This window comes from Nicotiana sylvestris, chromosome 12, assembly GCF_000393655.2.
Source record: "Nicotiana sylvestris chromosome 12, ASM39365v2, whole genome shotgun sequence".
In the NCBI taxonomy this organism is placed as follows: Eukaryota; Viridiplantae; Streptophyta; class Magnoliopsida; order Solanales; family Solanaceae; genus Nicotiana; species Nicotiana sylvestris.
This window is the reverse complement of record NC_091068.1, coordinates 165,737,997-165,758,173: the sequence shown is the minus strand read 5'-3', so window position 1 is coordinate 165,758,173 and position 20,177 is coordinate 165,737,997. Positions and strand designations below refer to the sequence as shown.

The following is a 20,177-nucleotide window of genomic DNA, read 5'->3' as shown; positions in this document are numbered from 1 at the left end:
GGTATAGTTATAATAGCACACCCAAATGACACTGAGAATATGGCTAATTCCTTTTGTTATTTTCTTGATTGTCAGCGTCATTTAATTACTTGATTTCTATTTTTCAACCCAAAACTTATTCTGAGGAGTTTAGTATCCCCCCCCCCCCCCCACAACAGTTTCTTGCGTTGAGGTGTTTGCTTCAACCGAGGGGATTAGCTTCATGATTGCAGCACCTCCTGACGACAAAGGACATGGATCTTGAAAAAACGTACACACGATTAACTCAATCAATAAATACATGAAACGTGTTCGCACTTTGTAACTTAATTATGGTTAACTAATATATGTTTTGCAGGTGATATGGTGGGGTTATTCATGGGGAGGGGATTATATGATCAACAACAACAACAACCCAGTATAATCTCACTTAGTGGGGTCTGGGGAGGGTAGTGTGTACGCAGACCTTACCCCTACCCTGGGATAGAGAGGCTGTTTCCAAATAGACCCTCGGCATCCTTCCCTCCAATAACTTCCCACCTTGCTCTTGGGGTCATATGACCAAGGAGCATATATACGTGTTTGTGGCTTGCTCAATGAGGCTAATTATTTGCATTTTGGACATTTGAATTGCTAGTTCCTTCATGGAAGGACTAAAAGCAAAAGATGAAAGCCAAAATTCAGATTATTTGGAACAACCATTTCTTAGCTAATGAAGGTGCCAGAATGCCTTATCTGTGATCATTTTGTGTGAAATTTAAGCAATTTTCGCTGGTCAACATGTAAATCGCTTATCTCGCCGAGGGGGATCAGATGATGGTAACTCGCTACCCCTTCTTGAATATTGACAAAAATTCCATTTTCCTCAACAGACAACAGATTGTTGACAAAGATGGCATTTGCAGGAGTATTTATAGGTATTTTATTTGATTAAGTCACTAGATTTTCGAGCATAGATGAATTCGTGTTTAGGTTTAGAAAATAGAGATCAGTTCACTAGTCAGTTAGCCATAGTAAAAAGTTCACTGATGGCTGCAAATAGAAGAATTCCATAACCTGCAAATTCTGAAATTTCACCACTCTTGTTCATATATGGAATAGAGTATGTGCTTAGTTATTAGGAAGTTTACAATGGAATTAGCATGTGTTAGCTTTACAGCTGCAAATCTCTTAATGGTAAGGTGTTGCGTACATGCTAGAATAACTGGTGTTGTGTCGATAATTTATCTGCAGATCCTTATGTTCAAGTCTTCCATTTTCTTTTTGCACAAAACAGTATACAAATCTAAGGAGAAAACCGTTGTCAATTGAAGAACGACTAATAACTGAGACCAGTCAAGATGAAAACATAATGATGTACTCACAAGAAATTCATTCTAGATTATCAAGATAATACAAGGGAGTGTCCTCTATGCAGGAAAGTGTTTCTTAAATACGCTATATAACTTACAACAATGAACATGCACCTCTATGTGAAAAGAGCTGATTTCTGTTTTTTCACAAAGTCACGAGGGAAAAGGAAATTAGTAGACGAGTTGTGGTTCAAACTCTGCAAAATCAACTGAACCTGACTCAATGGGTTTCATGAGATATGCGGCCAATAACTCAGAAGCCAGAGCTGCAATCAGAGGGATCCTTTTGAAATTCTTCACCAGTGGAATGTCATCAGTCTCCCCAACAGCAAGTATTTTTTGGTTAATCTCCACCATCCTGTCCAACTTTCTCTTGAATTCTGGGTTCTCAACGTCAAGGACAGCAGGGAAAATCCTTGCTGTTGTGCGGTTTGTCTGCACAAGATAAGATTTTGAAACAGCTTAGTGAATATACTATGCCTATGACCCAGAAGAAGAAAGGCAACAATGTTAAAACCTAACAGTTTACCAATTTTACTGCATACAACAATTTACAAGGTAAACCGAGGTACAAACTTAGCAAATACTAGGCAGGCTAAAAAATGCAAGTCTAATTTAGGTTTTTTTTTTTTTTTTTTTTAACAAAATGTGCATGAAATGGCATCCTAAAGATTTCTATACAAACAAATGCAGTAAAAAGTAGAACATACAGAATTGCTAAAAATCAAGCAAAGATAATGGAGGAGTAAAATACGGCCAAATGATCACCTCAATGATGACATGCATGTCAAATTCTTTGGTGTTAAGCCCAATGCCTTCATAGAAATCTGTTCTTTGGCAGTCATTCAAGTACATTGTGACATAAACCTGCATTTTATTAGTCAAAACATTAGTAAGATTATTGTCAAACAGGTGAAACAATCTCTATGTAGAAGGCAATGTGAAAGCCTTTCAGTTGGCTAATCATAATGAAAGGATATTCAAATGCAGGTGGTTACCGAAAGGCAGAAGAAGCGAGACCACAACTTTGCCTTCCAGTCATTGAGGAACTGAGGCTGTGCTTTCATCAAAGCAGAGAAGAAATCACCGTGGCGGTTCTCGTCCTGGCACCAGTTCTCAAAGTACTTGAAAATTGGATAACATGTGTACTCAGGATTGGCCTTGAGATGCCTGTATATGGTAATGTACCTCCAGTATCCAATTTTCTCAGACAAGTAAGTTGCATAGAAGATGAACTTTGGCTTGAAGAAAGTGTATTTTCTCGCTTTTGTCAAAAAACCCAAGTCCAATGCCAAATTGAAATCAGATAAACCCTTGTTCAAAAACCTGCAAAATCCCGACCAGCCAAACCTTCTCAGTACTCGTAAATTCTAAGTAATTTTAATATTCCTCATTAACCATGCCCAAAGAGAGAGTAACAACATGAGCTTACCCAGCATGGCGAGCTTCATCCCTGGACATGAGGGAGAAAATCTCTGCAACGACGGGATTAGTTTTCTGCATAAACAATCCAAGTGTTAGTTGGTTATGGGAACAAAAGCGGAGCTATTCATTATTGGCCATGAACTACCTATTTTATTAATTCTGTAACCATGATTAAAGTCTCCATTGTGAAGATTGAACACAGCACAACAGAAGTAAACTTTGCTAGTAGAGTACAACAACAACAACAATAAACCCAGTGTAATCCTACAAGTGGGGTCTGGGTAGGGTAGTGTGTACGCGACCTTAACCTATCTTATGAAGATAGAGAGGCTGTTTTCGGTACAAACTTTGCTAGTAGAGTAAAAAGCACAAACCTTATTTTTTCCTTTTTTCTTTTCGGGGGAGGGGTTGCACTTTTATTGGTTGACAAGCAAGAAGATAATAAGTGAACACGAACATAAATAGCTACTGATATAAGCTGCTCAAAATCAACTACAGCCTTGTTGAGGGTTACTCTCGTTGCATATTAATATTATACAATGTCAGACAGAAGCTACTTTTTCTACCTTATTAAAGAAATGTGCTCGTCTACTTTTTCTTATCAGATGCTTGAACACTAAACAGGTGTTAGAGAGAATGCTATGAGCAAATCATCTACCACTTGATTTTTCATTCTAGACATCAAACTATAATTTAGAATAACACTTATAATTGGAAGATATTAAACTTTCACTTTAACAGAAGCTAAAAAGCTACCTAGACAAGCTCAGACCACTTGAACCAAATAATTATACTAACATTTTCACAAAAAAAAAAAACACAAAAACACAAAAACTACAATAAGAGCACACTCATGAGCTAATTGATCAAATTCTCAACTAATTATGCTAATTTCAGAACAAAAAGTCTCAAGAATCCCATTGACTACAGTAAAAACAGGAGTAAAGGAACAAGAAACACAAACCTTGAGCCTCCTTCCAAGCTCCTTGTAGAGAAGAAAACCAGAGAACTCAGCAGTGCAAGACCTTTCCAAGAATTCAACAAATATTTGCCTAAGAGGTCCCTGAATTTTATCAGCAGCTTCTTTAAACTCCTTGTTCCTAACAAAGTGAGTCTGATTATAATCAGTCTTGAATTCCTGCAAGAGAGCCTCAAACTCAGCTTCATTCAAGTTCTTGTTGATTTCAGTGTTGAAAAGTGTCTCCATTTCATCAAAATCAGTTGTGTAAAATCTTGGTGTCAAAAGGGACTCTTTAATTCCTTGTTTCTGAGCTTTCTTGGTTGGTTTTGAAGTTGGTGGAGTTGTGGTGGCTGACATTCTCACTGTGAACGGCAGTCTGCGGTTGCTCAGCCGTGAAGTGGTGGTGGTGTTAAAGGTGTTGAATTTGGTAATTGGTTTTAGTAAAGCCATTTCTGCTGCCATTTTTTTCGATAACTTCAGCAGAAACTACAGTTCTTTGAAAGAAGTGAAGCCAAGGGAAATGAAAGGTGGAGGGGAAATATATGAATTTAGATGACAGTGATGGAATCTAATCTCATCCAATGAAATCTAGGGGATTAAGTGGGTTTTTTACACGTGGCAGACTGTGATGGGCCAGCTCGATTACATGGTAGCTTTGTAAGTTTTGTATGTTTGTGCCAATAGTGAAGTAGTAGTTGTGGTCTATGTTTCTCCATGTAGATTTCTCAAGATTTTTCTTTAATTTTTTTTTATAGATTTCTCAAGATATTCACCTAGTACTACTGGTTGAAAATATTCTATTTGTATTTAATCTTTAAGAGTTTCTTTCATGTGGTCTTTTTGATTGGTTACTACTCACTCTTGTGTTTGGTAATTTATGTGGGAGAGAGTTTATGTAAAAATTTATTAAAATCATAATAAATAATAGATATGAACTCATAACTTTTAAAATATGATGGATTCAATACTAAAAACTTTAAATAGTACACCTATAGAGTTTGAGTCTTGAATACGCCACTCCGAAAAATAATACTGCCTCCGTTCCAATTTATGTGAACTTGTTTGACTGGACACAGAATTTAAGGAAAAATGAAAATTTTTAGAATTTGTGGTCCTAAGCAAATAAAAAATGGGCCCAGAGTATTTGTATAGTTATAAAAGCTTCTCATTAAGGGTAGAATTGTAAGTTTAAGCTAAATTGGTTCCAAATTTAGAAAGGCATCATTCTTTTTGGAACGGACCAAAAAAGAAATAAGTTCACATCAACTGAAACGGATGGAGTAACATAAAGTAGGAAAGTAGTTTTTCTTTCACCACTTGTAGTAATTTTCCTACCTTAGTTGTTGTTTCTTTTTATCTTGCCTTGGTACCATAGTTAAACTAGTTCGTGGGAATCAAATTTTATAGCAAGAACAAAAGGGAAATGACATGAATAGTAGTCAATTGGAAATTTCTTTGGCATTTATCATGAGACTAAAGCCCAAAAGGAAAAAAAAAATCAAAAACATTCCAATAGAAAACAAACATGGAATAAGAAGCTGCAAAATCAAATTTACACACATCTATCTATTTGTTCTCCAACAATATTTCCATAATCCTATAGCTTCACATCTTGTTGCAAACTATCCACACTGTTTTTAAGAGAATAAAAGGAGACTTTGCATGGAGTTGGAGTAAAGGATGAACAATTTAAGAGAAAAGAGCTATTCATCAATCTATCTACAATTTTGAACTCCAACAGGATCTGCTCTCTCATCTCAAGTAAGACCCTGCATTATTTCAAACACAATTCTGCAAATTCGTTTTCTGATCTTGTCAATGATAATCTGAAAAGTCGTGTATCTTGGTAGTGTTCCCAAGCTTGCCAAATGCTATCCTTGAGGAAAGCAGATTTTCTCAGCTTGTGCACAACGTAAAACGGAAAAGACTTAAGGAGGAGTTCCTTGTACTGTATGCTAGACCTGAAACAAAAATGGTAATGTCATTAATGTCATTTTGATTAATATCCAAAAGACTACAGCAGTCTCTGATGACAATTTTTACTGTTGAAGAACCAAAACTTTCTCAAGAAAGAGGAAATGATAGCACAATAACGCCATTAAGCTTTAATAACTAAAGGGGGTGATAGATCATTTAGACGACGAACAACGCCAGCAACGGAATAAAACATATTATCACATTATCGATCCAACACTCTCAAACACAATACCGTTCCTGAACCTTCTGATTGAGCATGCATCTTGAAGTATAACATCGATGAAGCCAAAGCAATGGCTCTTAATAGAGTAACAACATATGTGGTCCTAGTCTTTACATAGAACTAGAGTACTGATATACTAAAGAAAATAAGCAGTTAAAGAAAATGAAAAATAGATACCTTCGGGCTAGGTTCATTTATTGGTGTCATATACTGAGCCGAGCTATTTACTTCTTCTGAGTGCTCTTCTACATTAGATCCACTTCCTAGAGTGGAGCTCTTTACACTTTCTTTATCTTGTTCAAGAGAAAACCAAAAAGGTTGATAATCATTTCTCCTGTCTTCATCCTTGTTTTTGAAGTTTTTCTTCATGCTATCGCCATTCATATTCTCTGAATTTTCTGGCTGTGCGACTCCTTTATCTTCTGCAGAGTTATCTCCAACCTCAATATCAACTTTCTCTGTTAAGCTGGAGATGCTTCGTATATAATCACCAGAATCAGAATAAGTATCTCCAGTTCCTTCCCGGCTTTTTAAAGTATCCTCTATCTCCTCATATTCCAAATTCCGCAAAATTTCAGGAAGTGTAAGTCCACTATCCTCTGGAAACATCGTTCCCATCTCAATATCTATCTTCTCTTTTGAGCTAGTGATGTTTCCCACAAAGCTGGAAGTTGGTCGCTCAATCATTACAAGGTCATTTTCTTTAACGATCGCTCGAAATTTATTTAAGGAAGGTGGGATCCTGGAAAAGAAAACTTCTTTTATATTTTCAATCATCCCCCTATTATAGGGATTCTCCTTCTTATCATATCGATACCTGAAGTTTTCGTAAGTAGTCTGCAAAAAGCAACAGAAAAGAAAAAACAAAAACAAAAATGGTTCTGTAAAAATATGAAGCAACACATCAGATTTATATTTCAAGCAGGTAAATATAGAGAACTGTAGGCCGGGGGTGAGGAGGGGGTTTAGAGGACTCAAAACTAAGGGAAGAAAAAGTTCATGATATTGTCTTAAGAATTTCACTAACATACTGTGCCATATATATTGGGCTTCTCTAGCTCCTAAACCATAAAGGAGAAATGAGACTTGAACTTCCGTTGTTGATGAATTTTAATTGGCTTGTCAGAACAATATGACCAGCAAAGACAGAATCCAAATTAGTAATGAAAGAAAGCCGTCCAAGGAATAACTCAACTAATGCAGTATGCTCTATACATCACCGAGAGTATTAATGAGCCACTATACTGGGATTCTCATAATTTTCGATGCATTGTAGATTATTGTCCGCAAAGTAAGAAAAATTATTGGTAGAGTTTTGATGGGAGAGGCTCAGACTAAGCGAAGATGGCAGACATACTTTCATAAACTTTTGAATGAAGAGGGGGACCAGGCTGTTTAATGTTATTTTCGGGACGAAGAGGATGCCGGATAAGTGCAGATGGAGTACGGTGGTACCGTTGTACAAGAACAAAGATGATATCCAGAGTTGCAACAACTATAGGGGTATCAAGTTACTAAGTCATACAATGAAAGCGGGGGAGAGGGTGGTGGAAGTAAGGCTGAGGACGGTATCTATATCCGACAACCAGTTCGGGTTCATGCCGGGTCGTTCGACTACGGAATTGATCCACCTTATTAGGAGGTTGGTGGAACAGTACTGGGATAGGGAGAAAGATCTGCACATGATGTTTACTGACCTGGAGAAAGCATATGACAAAGTCCCTAGGGAGGTTCTTTGGAGATGCCGGGAGGCAAAAAATGTGTCGGTTGCCTACATTAGGGCGATTAAGGACATGTATGATGGAGCTAAGACTTGGATTAGGACTGCGGGAGGCTACTCGGAGCACTTCCTAGTTATAGGTTTACACCAAGAATCTGCGCTCAGCCGTTCTTATTTGCTGTGATGATGGACGCACTGACACGACATATTCAAGGGGAGGTGCCATGGTGTATGTTGTTCGCTAATGATATAGTTATGGTTGATGAAACGCGAGGCAGCGTTAACGAGAGGCTGGAGGTTTGGAGACAGGCCCTTGAGTCTAAGGGTTTCAAGTTGAGCAGGACTAAGGCAGAATAGTCGAAGTGCAAGTTCAGCATTAAGTCGAGAGAAGCGGGCTTAGACGTGAGGCTTGGATCACAGGTCATCCCTAGGAGAGGCAGTTTCAAGTACCATGGGTTGGTTATCCAGAGGGATGGGAAGATCGACGAGGATGTCACACACTGTATAGGGGTGAGGTGGTTGAAATGGAGGTTAACATCTGGAGTCTTGTGTGACAAGAAAGTACTACCGATACTCAAAGGTAAGTTTTATAGAGTGGTGGCCAGACCGGCCATGTTGTATGGGGAAGAGTGTTGGCCAGTTAAGAACTCACATATCCAGAAGATGAAAATAGCAGAGATGAGGATGTTGATGTGAATCTTCAGGCACACTAGGATGGATAAGATTAGGAATGAAGATATTCGGGAGAAAGTGGGTGTGGCCCCTGTGGATGACAAGATGCAGGAAGCGAGGCTTAGATGGTTCGGGCACGTGCAAAGGAGAAGCCCATATGCCCCGATCAGGAGGTGTGAGCGGTTGGCCTTGGCGGGTTCGAGAAGAGGGAGGGGGTGAGCCCAAGAAGTATTGAGGAAAGGTGATCAGGTGGGACAAGGCGTGGCTTCAGATTTTCGAGGACATGGCCCTTGAGAGGAAGATGTGGAAGTCGAGCATTAGGGTGGTAGGTTAGAAGGTAGCTGATAAGGTTCGTCCGGATAGGAGGCTAGTCCGATAAGGTTTTGTCCTAGGCTGCTAGCGATTATTGTTCTATTCTTTCGTTGTTCATAATATCAGGCCTTATTAACTGGTTTTTGTTATTGTTATTGCTTTTCATCAATTTTCTGGTTCTATTACTCATATGGTCCTGTTGATGGTACTGATATATTGTCTCTTTTCGTAGGGTCTTTCGGAAATAGCCTTTCTACTCTCCAGGGTATGGGTAAGGTTTGCGGACACTCTACCCTTCCCAGACCCCACTTGTGGAAACTCACTGGGTTGTTTTTGTTGTTGTTGTTGTAGAGTAAGAAATATTATGGAAGTTGATCCTTAGTGTAAGTTCCCTAACGTATTTGGATGGGGTGGTAGTGGGGTTTATGTAGTAAATTATATGCTAACGTTAGATCCATATCATAGCCCGATATTTAAGAGCTCAATCCTTGGAAGTCAATATTCTAAGAAACGACACCTTGAAGAACAACAGGTGTAAGAAAGTTGAGAGGACACACTGGTTCCAATTATACATCAAGACAAACTTAAGGGGTCAGTATTAATAGATGTCAGCAGGTTCACTTTCACATATTATTACTCTACGGGATTTTACAAATTATTACTCTAAGCGCTTGTAGATGTCAGCAGGTTCACTTTCACATTTTATGTCAGCAGGCTCACTTGCACGCATTATTACTCTAACCAGGACAAGACATCTAAAGTTTGTCTACTAAATATTCCATAAAATCCCTGAAAGAGAGAAGATTACACACAGAACTCACAAATAAACATAAGTGTGATGCAAAAGGACAACCTACCAACAACCAAGAAAAAGAAAGAAAACAAGAAGGAATATCAAATATGGTCCAGAGGTTGCAGCTCATACTGAAGCATGGAGATCCAACTAGATGTTTAGATGGACAATCAATAAAATTTGGTTTTTATGTGTTCTAAACTTCTAATATCATAGCAGCCAGAAATTCGGGCCAGATTAGAGTATTCATACTGCAGGATATACTCTAACGAAAATGGCAAGACATGATTTACCATAGAAAGTATGTACTTTTAAGTTGCAGTTTCTAATGATGCCAATTCATGATAAGGCAACTCATATTGCAGATAAAATTGCAGAAGAATCATAACTAATTTGTTAGCATACATCTCAGTTAGAACGGTCACCTGGTTAGTGCTGATGATTTACCATAGAAAGTATGTAATTTTAAGTTGCAGTTTCTAATGATGCCAATTCATGATAAGGCAGCTCATATTGCAGATAAAATTGCAGAAGAATCATAACTAATTTGTTAGCATACATCTCAGTTAGAACGGTCACCTGGTTAGTGCTGATCAGGTAAAAATGGAAAATAGTAAGGCCACCAACAAACCAAACAGCAATGAAGCAGTATACAATGAGAACATCTGACAAGATATCTTGTGAAATAGCTCTCCATACGTTTCCACCACGATGAAGAATACTGACCAAAGATATGATGAAGACATATACACATAATATGGTTGACGTAGATATGAACAAGTAGAAGAATCTGTAATTCCGCTGCAACCAAGTCAGAAATAGAAAACATATCAGCAAATTATTCAAAGGTCGTATGATGTCATAATATCTCATTCAAATTAGTGTCTAGTATCCTACTGCATCCAGTGCTTTACAATCTTGAGTAACTTTAGTATCTTATTTCTCAAAGGACATAAACTTGCATGACAAGTTACCCTCCCAAGTGATAGAGTAGAATAAAAGAAGAATCTTCCATTTCATTGGTATTGCCAATAGATCATTTATAACAAGAACTTAAAGGAAATACAATGATATTAATATCTCAAGTTATGAAAAAAAAAGAACTACATTTGACCCTCTTCAATCCTTCACCAATTCTTTAACATCTCCTTCTTACAACTCATACTCTAGGAAAGGATTATCTAATTTTTTACACATTCACTAAGATATAAGCATTAGTCTGCATATATTCCTCACCGTCAATGAATTCGTTCTTTTTCGTCCAACAAAATTTTGTGATGAGTGTCGACAGAATCATACTTCATATCAGGGGCGGATTTAGGGGGGCGGAAGGGTGTTCAATCGAGCCCTATTCGCCGAAAAATTACACTATATATGTAAGGCAAAATCTGTTTTTTACCTCTATATATTATGTTTTGAATCCCCTTGAAACAACCCAAAAGCATAGCTTAGTGGTCAAGGGGGTTCAAAATCTTTGCAAGGTCATTGGTTCTATTCTCACTAGCTACAATCTGTTTAACTTTTTTCTTTTTTTGAACCCCCTTGGCGATAATCCTACCTCCGCCAATGCTTCATATGGCTGATTGACATCTCATGCCATCACTTATATCAGTTCATAAGGCTGATTAGCATCTCGTGCCAAACTATTATATGAGTACGCTCCACTTTTCCTCAATATAATGGCTTTCCCTGATAATCTACGGAAATTATTAACTAGAAATCCAGAATTACGCTCTTGAAAAAAAGACTCCATAGCTGAATAGTGAGGAAAAGCTATATTAACTTTCGCTACCATAAGCTTTTACTTTTCGATATGCAGTGATGGAATTTTATTCATTTCACAATGCATGTACTATTTCAACTTAGACATAACCATAATCATGCACACACAAGTAGACAGTTTATCAACTGGTAACATAAGCAACCCAAATATGGTTCAAGTTTGCTTGAAGAAACGCATAGTCAGCAATACGTACAAGTCCAATGCATTGACCAACCCAGGGACAGTGATGATCAAATCTTTGAACACAATTGTTGCAGATAGAACAATGAGATGAACGAGGAGGCCGATACAGCAAACATGTATCACAGTACTTGACTTTAACTGTGTGTCCATTCACGATGACATCTTTTGTTCGTGGAAGTTTCAAATGAGGAGTTCTACCGTTGACCCATTCCATGGAAGGAGTATGTATATCAAATGTTTCATCAGATTCAGGAGGTGTCGTGTTTCTTGGGACAATCCCAGGATCTCTACTAGATGTCATAAAGAGAAAAACTATATCCTGCATAAGATATTAAAGAATTGGTCAGCAGCTTCATCATTCAAGTCACATCAGTCAGCTACAGATTATACATTTACTCACAATTAACTCCCAAAAGGAAAAGAATAGGTTATCCAGAAACGGAGAAATCAGAACGCAGAATCACCCACGTGGTACTAATTTTAAGGATGATGAAGAAATTTCGTACCATAATGGTAAGAACTACTCCAATTCCAAGGATAGGATACCAAGGACCAGCATCTTTGTGCTCTTTGATGCGATGTCTGATTACACAAGAGACTTTTATACAAAAAGCAAGTGCCGGGCCAGCAATTAAAAGTGTTGATAGAAACAATGATGCCACATCCGGACCGAAGATCAATCTTCCACCCCATAAGAATTTCTGGGAACATTTAAAAGCACAAAAGTGAAGGTAAAAGATATGGTATAGAAAGGTCTGAATAATTCACTATATTGACAGATACTATTACGTGAAAGTAAGAACAATTTGACCATATGTAACAAGCGATTTAAGAGTATAAAAATTGCATCATCTCGGTTATGCAAAATATCAGCTGGATGAAAGCAGACATTAACTGATAATTGTCGCATCAAACAAGCAGTTTAAGAACATAAGGAGATGAAAGCAGCATCTTCAAGTTCAAATATAAACAACTTGCATAAAGTCCGCAACTTTAAGTGAAAATTGTCATTTATGAAAACCCAAATCAAAGCTATCGACGCTTCACTTATTAATCACCCTTAAAACAGACAGAGCACACTTAAAGTTTCAGCTAAAAACACACTTATTCAAATTCAACATGAATAAACTACTAAATTGCAAAAATAAAAAATTTCATATGGTTCTGACAATTCTCACTACTCTTTTCTATTAAGTAAAATAATACATATGGGATACTGAAAAAACAAAAGAGCAGAATCCAAAAGAAGAGACACACTTACATTGCTTCCCTTCCAAACCTGATAAAGCCTCAGAGGTTTATGTTTTTCACGAACCATAACTTTGAAAATTTGGAATTTAATGAAACAAGACAACCCAAAAAATTTCAACTTTCTGGATTGCTATGCTTCTTATCCCAAAATAACAATCAAACTCCTTCTCTTATCCTCCTATTAATCAGTTTGCAATAGCCCATTTAAGGAAATCATATCAAACTCAGAAAAAGATCCTCTTTTTATCAACAATTTAAGAACATTTTGGGAATTAAAAGTCTTGACGGGGGGTTTCAAGAAATGGGGTTTGGACATAAAATATGTAACAAAAGAGAGAGAAAGAGAAAGTCTTTTTATTTTTCTTAATTTTGACGCAAAATATGTGATCAAGAAACAGCTGCTTTTTTTTGTTGTTGTTGTTGTTGTTGTGTTTATGTGTCAAAGACGGATTTAACCAGAAAGGATTCTTCCCCTCTCTCTTCTCTCCAAAAATATTGATGAAATGTACCCATCCAATATGTGTGAAAATTCTCCAATTATGCTTTTTCTCTTTCTCTCTCTTGAATTTCTTTTTTCTCTAATTAAATTTAACTTTTTTAAATAAAAAATGTTGAATTCTTTTTTGGGTTTCAGTTAACCAACTTTTGTTTTTCTCTCTGCCGATATTCCGTTATCTGGTTGTATCTAACTGTTATTTTGTACCTTGCTATAAATGGAATTAGAAACACACAATGCAAACAAAAAAAAAAAAGAATTATTGTTATAAATATATTATATTATGGATGTTCATTTACTACTCCGTTGTAAATAAGCTTCCTGAAGAAGCTTAACCATATGAGACTCCACCGTAAATATGTTTATCTATTTAAGTACTCTATTGGAAATAAGCTTCCTGAAGAAGCTTATCACTTCGATACCCGGTTATGGATAAACATTACCCCCAGTAGAAGATTATCCATACCGGGTATAATAAGCTTATCCTTTCAGTACCCAGTTATGGATAAACATTACCCTCGGTAGAAGATTATCCATACCGAGTATAATAAGCTTATCCTTTCAGTACTCCGTTATGGATAAACATTGCTCTTAGTAGAAGATTATCCATATCTGGTATAGTAGCAGCTTACACAGCAGCTTCCTTTCTTCTATAAATAGAAGAGATTTCAGTTCATTATGTACATCAGTTTGAATTCGAATAATATATCAGTTTCTCTCTATACTTGTCTTTACTTTATAGTCTTTATTTTATAACAATTATATTATTATACCTAAAAAAAATTATAAGTAACTCCAGTTAATTAGTGGAATTAGTAATCTAGTTAATAAGAGTAAGTAATTTACAACAAGTCTATAATATGTTAAATTAAAGTGATTGTGTAAAAAGATTTACATCATCAATGTATATAACTTAAATTTTTGTAAGAGAAAGTTTATTCATTTCATGCATGGTTAATTGGGAAATAATAAATTAGGATAAGGGTACATTTGACATTAATTATGATAAATGGAATTCTTTGTTATGTTATAAATGGGATTCTTTATTTATGTTTAGTTCTAAATGGAATATCTTAGTTTAAAGTGATTTTGCCCGGTTGCAATAAACTTAGTTAATTCTCGATTATGGAATTAGTTACATTGGTTTTGGATGATAAATTTTCCCTAGAAATATTGTAGTATTCTTAAGTAACCTTTTAGTTAAGTGTCATTTGAATTTTGGATTTGAGAGTAATTAGGTGAAGTTGTATAATGATAAGCTTTTCTGATTAAATAATACTTTGTTAACACTGAATTGATGTAATTAAGGGGAGCAATTACGCTTTTCAATTCTCTAGGAGAAGGCTAATACGCAGTTGAGCATATTGCCTTTCATTCTAGTAGTAATAGCGTTATTCTAATATTCTCATATCCTTAAAATTCTATTACTTCATGATGTTGCTTGTCTCTTGATTTTTCTACTATCTAGTTGTTGTTACTGCTTTCCTGATTTTTGCACTACTGTATTTCTTTCTCAATACTATTGTAATTACGCATGCTTGTTTTGAGCCGAGGGTCTATCAGAAACAGCTTCTCTACATGTATAAGGTAGGGCTAAGGCTGCATACTCATTACTCTCCTCAGACCTTACTTGTTGGATTACACTGGATTTATTGTTATTATTATAATTCCCTGCGAGAGGTGAATATTGCCGGGTGTAAAGTAAATGGTGTAATTAAACCAAATTATGTAATTATTTATACTCAATTCTTATGTTTGAACTTATGGCGAGTGGCAACAAATAATACAAAGCTACATACCCTTTCAAAATAAATTAAGACAACATAGAGTTAAAATATTTTGAATCATAAATCCATAACTAGCAAATATGATTATTTAAGTATGATATGGACAAGCCCGCAAACACAAAGAGAGAGACACACAAAAATAATTACTTTGTAAAGTAAGTCGTGACAAATATTCTTCTCGAGATTGGGATTGAAGAAAAATATTATTTAAGCTAATGAAGGAATTAAATATTATTTTAAAAAACTCTTTCATTTCTGTTTTATATTACGAAATAGAAAACCGTGTTTTCAATATTGTACAGTCTGGTGTTTGTTGTTTAGGCAAAAACGTGCAGGCACAGCACAATTCATTTGTCTTTCGGGGGGGGGGGGGGGGAGGTTTTGTGATTTTTTTAAGTTTTTGTTATTTTTGAGATTCGATAGTCATGTATTCCACTGCTCATCGAGTTGGTGCTATGCACCCATAAGGATTGCGATGAAATGGTAAATACATTTTCATCATTAACTAAAGGTCTCGTGTTTGAACCTTAGGTATAGAGTAACCTTTGTTAGGGGGCACTTTACCCTCCCAATATAGGATTTTCCGGCACGAATCCGGATTTAGTCAAGTCCCAATGCAATTATCGAATACCGGGTGGGACCAAAAAAAGGCCGGAGATATGCAATGTGGGAAAAAGTAAAAATAGCACGGGCTAGCCAGTTTTCGGATTGCTAATTGAAAAATAGCTAGCGTTTGCAAAATCATCGAAAAATAGCCACTATTTTGCTGCAACATGGAAAGTTCCAGCATAATATATTGGAGATTGGTGCACCTATGTATGAACTTCCAGCATAACATGCTGGAACTGTTGCGGAAGCCAAATGTATATAGTGTGAATAAGTCACAACTACTATACCAAAAATTATGACAGCCACCAAATAATAAATAAGACAATAAAACAACAATAAAGGGAACACCAGAATTTACGAGGTTCGGCTAATTTTGCCTACTCCTCGGACACAACCAATATTTTATTTCACTCCAAAAATACAAGTGAAATAATACTAAAGAGAGAAGATACAAATGCCTTAAACAGATGAGAAGGCAAATGAGAGGTGTGTGTTTCAATCCTAAACATTAGGCCTTCTTTTATAGGGGAAAAATCCCCTCCAAACTTAACTCCCAACCAATGTGGGACTTTGGCATTTTGCCAAACTTCAACAAATCTCCACCTTGGCAAAATTCCACATTTTCAATTCTCTCTCAATAACAAATTTTGGTTGTGTCTTCATCTTCAATCTTCAGTGTTCAACAATGTTGATCAAATCCAAACAATGTTGAAACTTGACCGCAGTCACCACCTTTGTCAGCATATCAGCAGGATTCTCTGTAGTATGAATTTTCTTCACCGTGACTCCACCTTCTTCTATGATTTCTCGTACGAAATGATACCGAACATCAATGTGCTTCGTCCTTGCATGATAAACTTGGTTCTTCGCTAATTGAATAGCACTTTGACTATCACAAAAAATTGTGATACCTTTTTGTTCAACACCAAGCTCCTTTAGCAATCCTTGAAGCCAAATTGCCTCTTTCACAGCATCTGTAATAGCCATGTACTCTGCCTCTGTTGTAGACAAAGCAATTGTTGACTGCAAAGTAGACTTCCAACTAACTGGTGCCTTTGCAAAAGTAAACACATAACCAGTAGTTGATCTTCGTTTGTCCATATCACCCGCAAAATCTGAGTCACAATATCCAACTACAGACTGATTGTCTTCCTGCTCAAAAACTAACCCGACATCTACAGTATTATGAATATACCGTAGAATCCACTTCACAGCTTGTCAATGCTCCTTCCCTGGATTGTGCATATATCTGCTAATAACTCCAACAGCTTGTGAAATGTCAGGCCTTGTGCAAACCATTGCATACATCAAGCTACCAACAACATTTGCGTATGGTACCTTTGACATATACTCTCGTTCAGCTTCATCCATTGGCGACATAGTAGTACTTAGCTTAAAATGGGAAGCAAGTGGAGTACTAACTGGCTTAGTCTTGTCATCTATGCCAAAACGTTGAAGTACTCTCTTCAAATATTCCTTTTGAGATAAACAGAGTTTCTTTGAACGTCTATCTCTAATTATCTCCATGCCAAGAATTTTCTTTGCCTCACCCAAATCCTTCATCTCGAACTCCTTCTTCAGTTGAATCTTCAACTTATCAATTTCTTCCAAATTCTTGGAAGCTATCAACATATCATCAACATATAGGAGAAGATATACAAAGGAACCATCTTTAAGCTTGTGCAAATACACACAATGATCGTATTTGCTTCTCTTGTACCCTTGCCGCAACATAAACTCGTCAAATCGCTTGTACCATTGTCTAGAAGATTGTTTCAATCCGTACAACGATTTTTCAAGTTTGCACACCATATTTTCTTTTCCAGCAACTTTGAATCCTTCTGGCTGAGTCATGTAGATTTCCTCCTCCAAGTTTCCATGTAAAAACGCAGTTTTTACATCCATCTGAACTAGTTCCAAATCCAATTGTGCTACCAAAGCCAACATAATTCTAATGGAGGAATGTTTTACAACTGGAGAAAACACTTCATTGTAATCAATTCCCTCCTTTTGAGCATATCCTTTGGCCACCAATCTTGCTTTGTAGCGAACATCTAATTGGTTAGGAAATCCTTCTTTCTTTGCAAATACCCATTTGCACCCAATTGCTTTCTTTCCCTTCGGGAGATTGGCCAATCTCCATGTATGATTCTGATGAAGGGACTGTATTTCATCATTCATGGAAATCCTCCACTTATCTTCTTCTGAACTTTGGACAGCGTCTTTATAAGTAGTAGGAACATCATCAGCTACAATTGAGGTTGCACAAGCAACCGTCTCTATGAGACGAACAGGTTTCGTTATTGTTCTTTTTGGCCTGCTGGTTGCTATTGATTCAAGTTGTTGTTGAGATTCCTGAGTTGGAATCTCCTCTACTGGCTCTCCTTCCAGAGGGTAATCTTCATTTGTTTCCTCCTCTGCTTCTTGTGTAGGAAAAATAAATTTTCCCTCAAACTCCACCTGCTTAGAAGCACCTTCATTTTGTTTGGTATCTTCTGTTACCTTATTTACCATAGCAAATTCATCAAAGGTAACATCTCTGCTGAATATTACTTTCTTTGTCATAGGACACCATAAGCGATATCCTTTGACTCCAGAAGTAATTCCCATAAAAATAGCCTTCTTTGCCCTTGGATCCAATTTTGACTCTGTCACATGATAATATGCAGTTGAGCCAAACACGTGCAAAGAGTTATAATCTACAGCAGGTTTTCCGTACCATTTTTCAAATGGTGTTTTGCCATCAATAGCAGCAGATGGTAGACGATTAATGAGGTGGCATGCATATGTAATTGCCTCAGCCCAAAATTCTTTGCCCAAGCCAGCATTGGACAACATACACCGTACCTTCTCCAGCAAGGTCCGGTTCATACGTTCTGCCACTCCATTCTGTTGTGGTGTATGTCTAACAGTGAAGTGTCGGACGATGCCATCATTTTCACAGACCTTATTGAAATGATCATTTTTGTATTCACCTCCATTGTCTGTGCGAATACACTTGATCCTCCTGCCTGTTTGATTCTCCACCATCGTCTTCCATTTGAGAAAAATTCCCAGCACTTCATCTTTGTTTTTCATTGTATACACCCACACTCTTCGAGAAAAATCATCAACAAAGGTTACAAAATAGTGCTTCCCACCCAATGAAGGTGTTTTGGAAGGACCCCAAACATCAGAGTGTACATAATCCAAAATGCCTTTAGTATTATGGATCGCTGTACCAAATTTAACCCTTGTCTGTTTCCCTTTGACACAATGCTCACAAAACTCCAAGTTGCAAGCCTTTACTCCTTTTAACAATCCTTGATCTGATAGAGTTTTCAAGGATTTTCCTCCAGCATGTCCCAAGCGCATGTGCCATAGCTTGGTTGCTTCTGCCTCTTTGTCGTCACTGGATGTCACTGTCGCTGTCCCAATAACTGTACTGCCACGATAGCGATACATATTATTATTCTTCCGATTAGCCTTCATTACCACTAGTGCACCGGAGCATACTCTCATCACTCCATTTTCTGCAATGATTTTGAACCCTTTTGATTCTAGGGCTCCCACAGAGATGAGATTCTTCTTCAAATCCGGTACATATCGAACATCTATCAATGTTCTGATCATTCCATCATGGTTCCTTAATCGTATTGAACCAATGCCATATGAGGTAAGAGGGCTGTTATCCGCTGTGTGGATGACTCCATATTCTCCTTCTTGAAATTCCATGAACCAGTCCCTGTTGGGACACATATGATAGCTACAAGCCGAGTCCATCAACCATATGTCTGATGATGTTGATGACTCTGTTGTAACTAATGAGAAGTCTGAATCATCACAATCAGCTACATTTGAATCCATAATGGCCTTTCCATTGTTATGTTTGGCCTTATTCTTCAACTTCGGACAGTCTTTCTTCCAGTGCCCTTTTTCTCGACAAAAGGCACATTCATCTTTGCTGGGTCTGGATCTTGACTTGGATCTTCCCTTCTTTGTCCTCGTTTGATTTTGAGGACGACCCCTCACAAATAGTGTTTCTCCTTCTCCGCCCTTCTGTTTTTCTCGCTTTCTTTGTTCATAGCTGTACAAAGCTGAACAAACTTCTCTGAGAGAAATTTCGTCATTTCCATGGAGTAGAGTAGTTTCAAGGTGCTCGTACTCATCAGGAAGTGACGCCAACAACATTAAGGCCAAGTCACCATCATCATAAGTTGTATCCATATTTTGCAAATCTGTGACCAACTTATTGAAACTGGTGATATGTTCATTCATCGTGGTACCAGGAACATAGGTGAAGTGAAACAGTCTCTTCTTCATGTACAATTTATTTTGACTGTTTTTCTTCAAAAATTTATCCTCCAGTGCTTTCCATAATTTACTTGCAGAAGTTTCCTTTGTGTATGGATATTTCTGCTCTCTAGCAAGGTAGGATCGAATGGTACCGCAAGCAACACGGTTGATAATTCTCCAATCTTCTTCTCCAATAACATCTGGTTTCTTTTCTTCAATGGCCAGATCTAACCCTTGTTGAAAAAGGACATCTAGAACCTCGCCTTGCCACATCCCAAAATGTCCGGACCCGTCAAAAATTTCTACCGCAAATTTCGCATTTGACACAATTCTTGTCATAAGCGAAGATGCCAATGATGACGTATTGTTGACACTTGAT

The 20,177-nt window shown here is 37.1% G+C and overlaps 2 protein-coding genes across 2 annotated transcripts; both read right to left on the bottom strand.

Moving 5' to 3' along the window:
• Positions 1 to 1,336: 1,336 nt before the first annotated feature.
• LOC104227011 (magnesium-protoporphyrin IX monomethyl ester [oxidative] cyclase, chloroplastic) lies at positions 1,337 to 4,286 on the bottom strand. Its single transcript, XM_009779139.2, has 5 exons — positions 3,721 to 4,286; positions 2,764 to 2,828; positions 2,330 to 2,657; positions 2,100 to 2,198; positions 1,337 to 1,766 (listed from the first exon to the last, which is right to left on the bottom strand). Exons 1-5 carry the CDS (start codon positions 4,177 to 4,179, stop codon positions 1,503 to 1,505), a joined length of 1,215 nt encoding a protein of 404 aa, XP_009777441.1. The 5' UTR covers positions 4,180 to 4,286; the 3' UTR covers positions 1,337 to 1,502.
• A 944-nt stretch (positions 4,287 to 5,230) lies between these two features.
• On the bottom strand, positions 5,231 to 13,151 carry LOC104227010 (probable protein S-acyltransferase 1). The gene is made up of 6 exons (XM_009779138.2): positions 12,642 to 13,151; positions 11,887 to 12,081; positions 11,391 to 11,699; positions 9,994 to 10,215; positions 6,095 to 6,754; positions 5,231 to 5,678 (listed from the first exon to the last, which is right to left on the bottom strand). Exons 1-6 carry the CDS (start codon positions 12,696 to 12,698, stop codon positions 5,673 to 5,675), a joined length of 1,449 nt encoding a protein of 482 aa, XP_009777440.1. The 5' UTR covers positions 12,699 to 13,151; the 3' UTR covers positions 5,231 to 5,672.
• Positions 13,152 to 20,177: the final 7,026 nt, after the last annotated feature.

Coding starts and splice junctions, on each gene's coding strand:
- LOC104227011 (XM_009779139.2), bottom strand. CDS start 4,179: ATGGCAGCAGAAATGGCTTTACTAAAACCAATTACCAAATTCAACACC. Junction 2,829..3,720: donor AGCTTGGAAGGAGGCTCAAG/GTTTGTGTTTCT, acceptor TTGTTTATGCAG/AAAACTAATCCCGTCGTTGC. Junction 1,767..2,099: donor ACATGCATGTCATCATTGAG/GTGATCATTTGG, acceptor TATCTTGTGCAG/ACAAACCGCACAACAGCAAG.
- LOC104227010 (XM_009779138.2), bottom strand. CDS start 12,698: ATGGTTCGTGAAAAACATAAACCTCTGAGGCTTTATCAGGTTTGGAAG. Junction 11,700..11,886: donor GAGTAGTTCTTACCATTATG/GTACGAAATTTC, acceptor TATCTTATGCAG/GATATAGTTTTTCTCTTTAT. Junction 6,755..9,993: donor ACCTGATCAGCACTAACCAG/GTGACCGTTCTA, acceptor TGCTTTTTGCAG/ACTACTTACGAAAACTTCAG.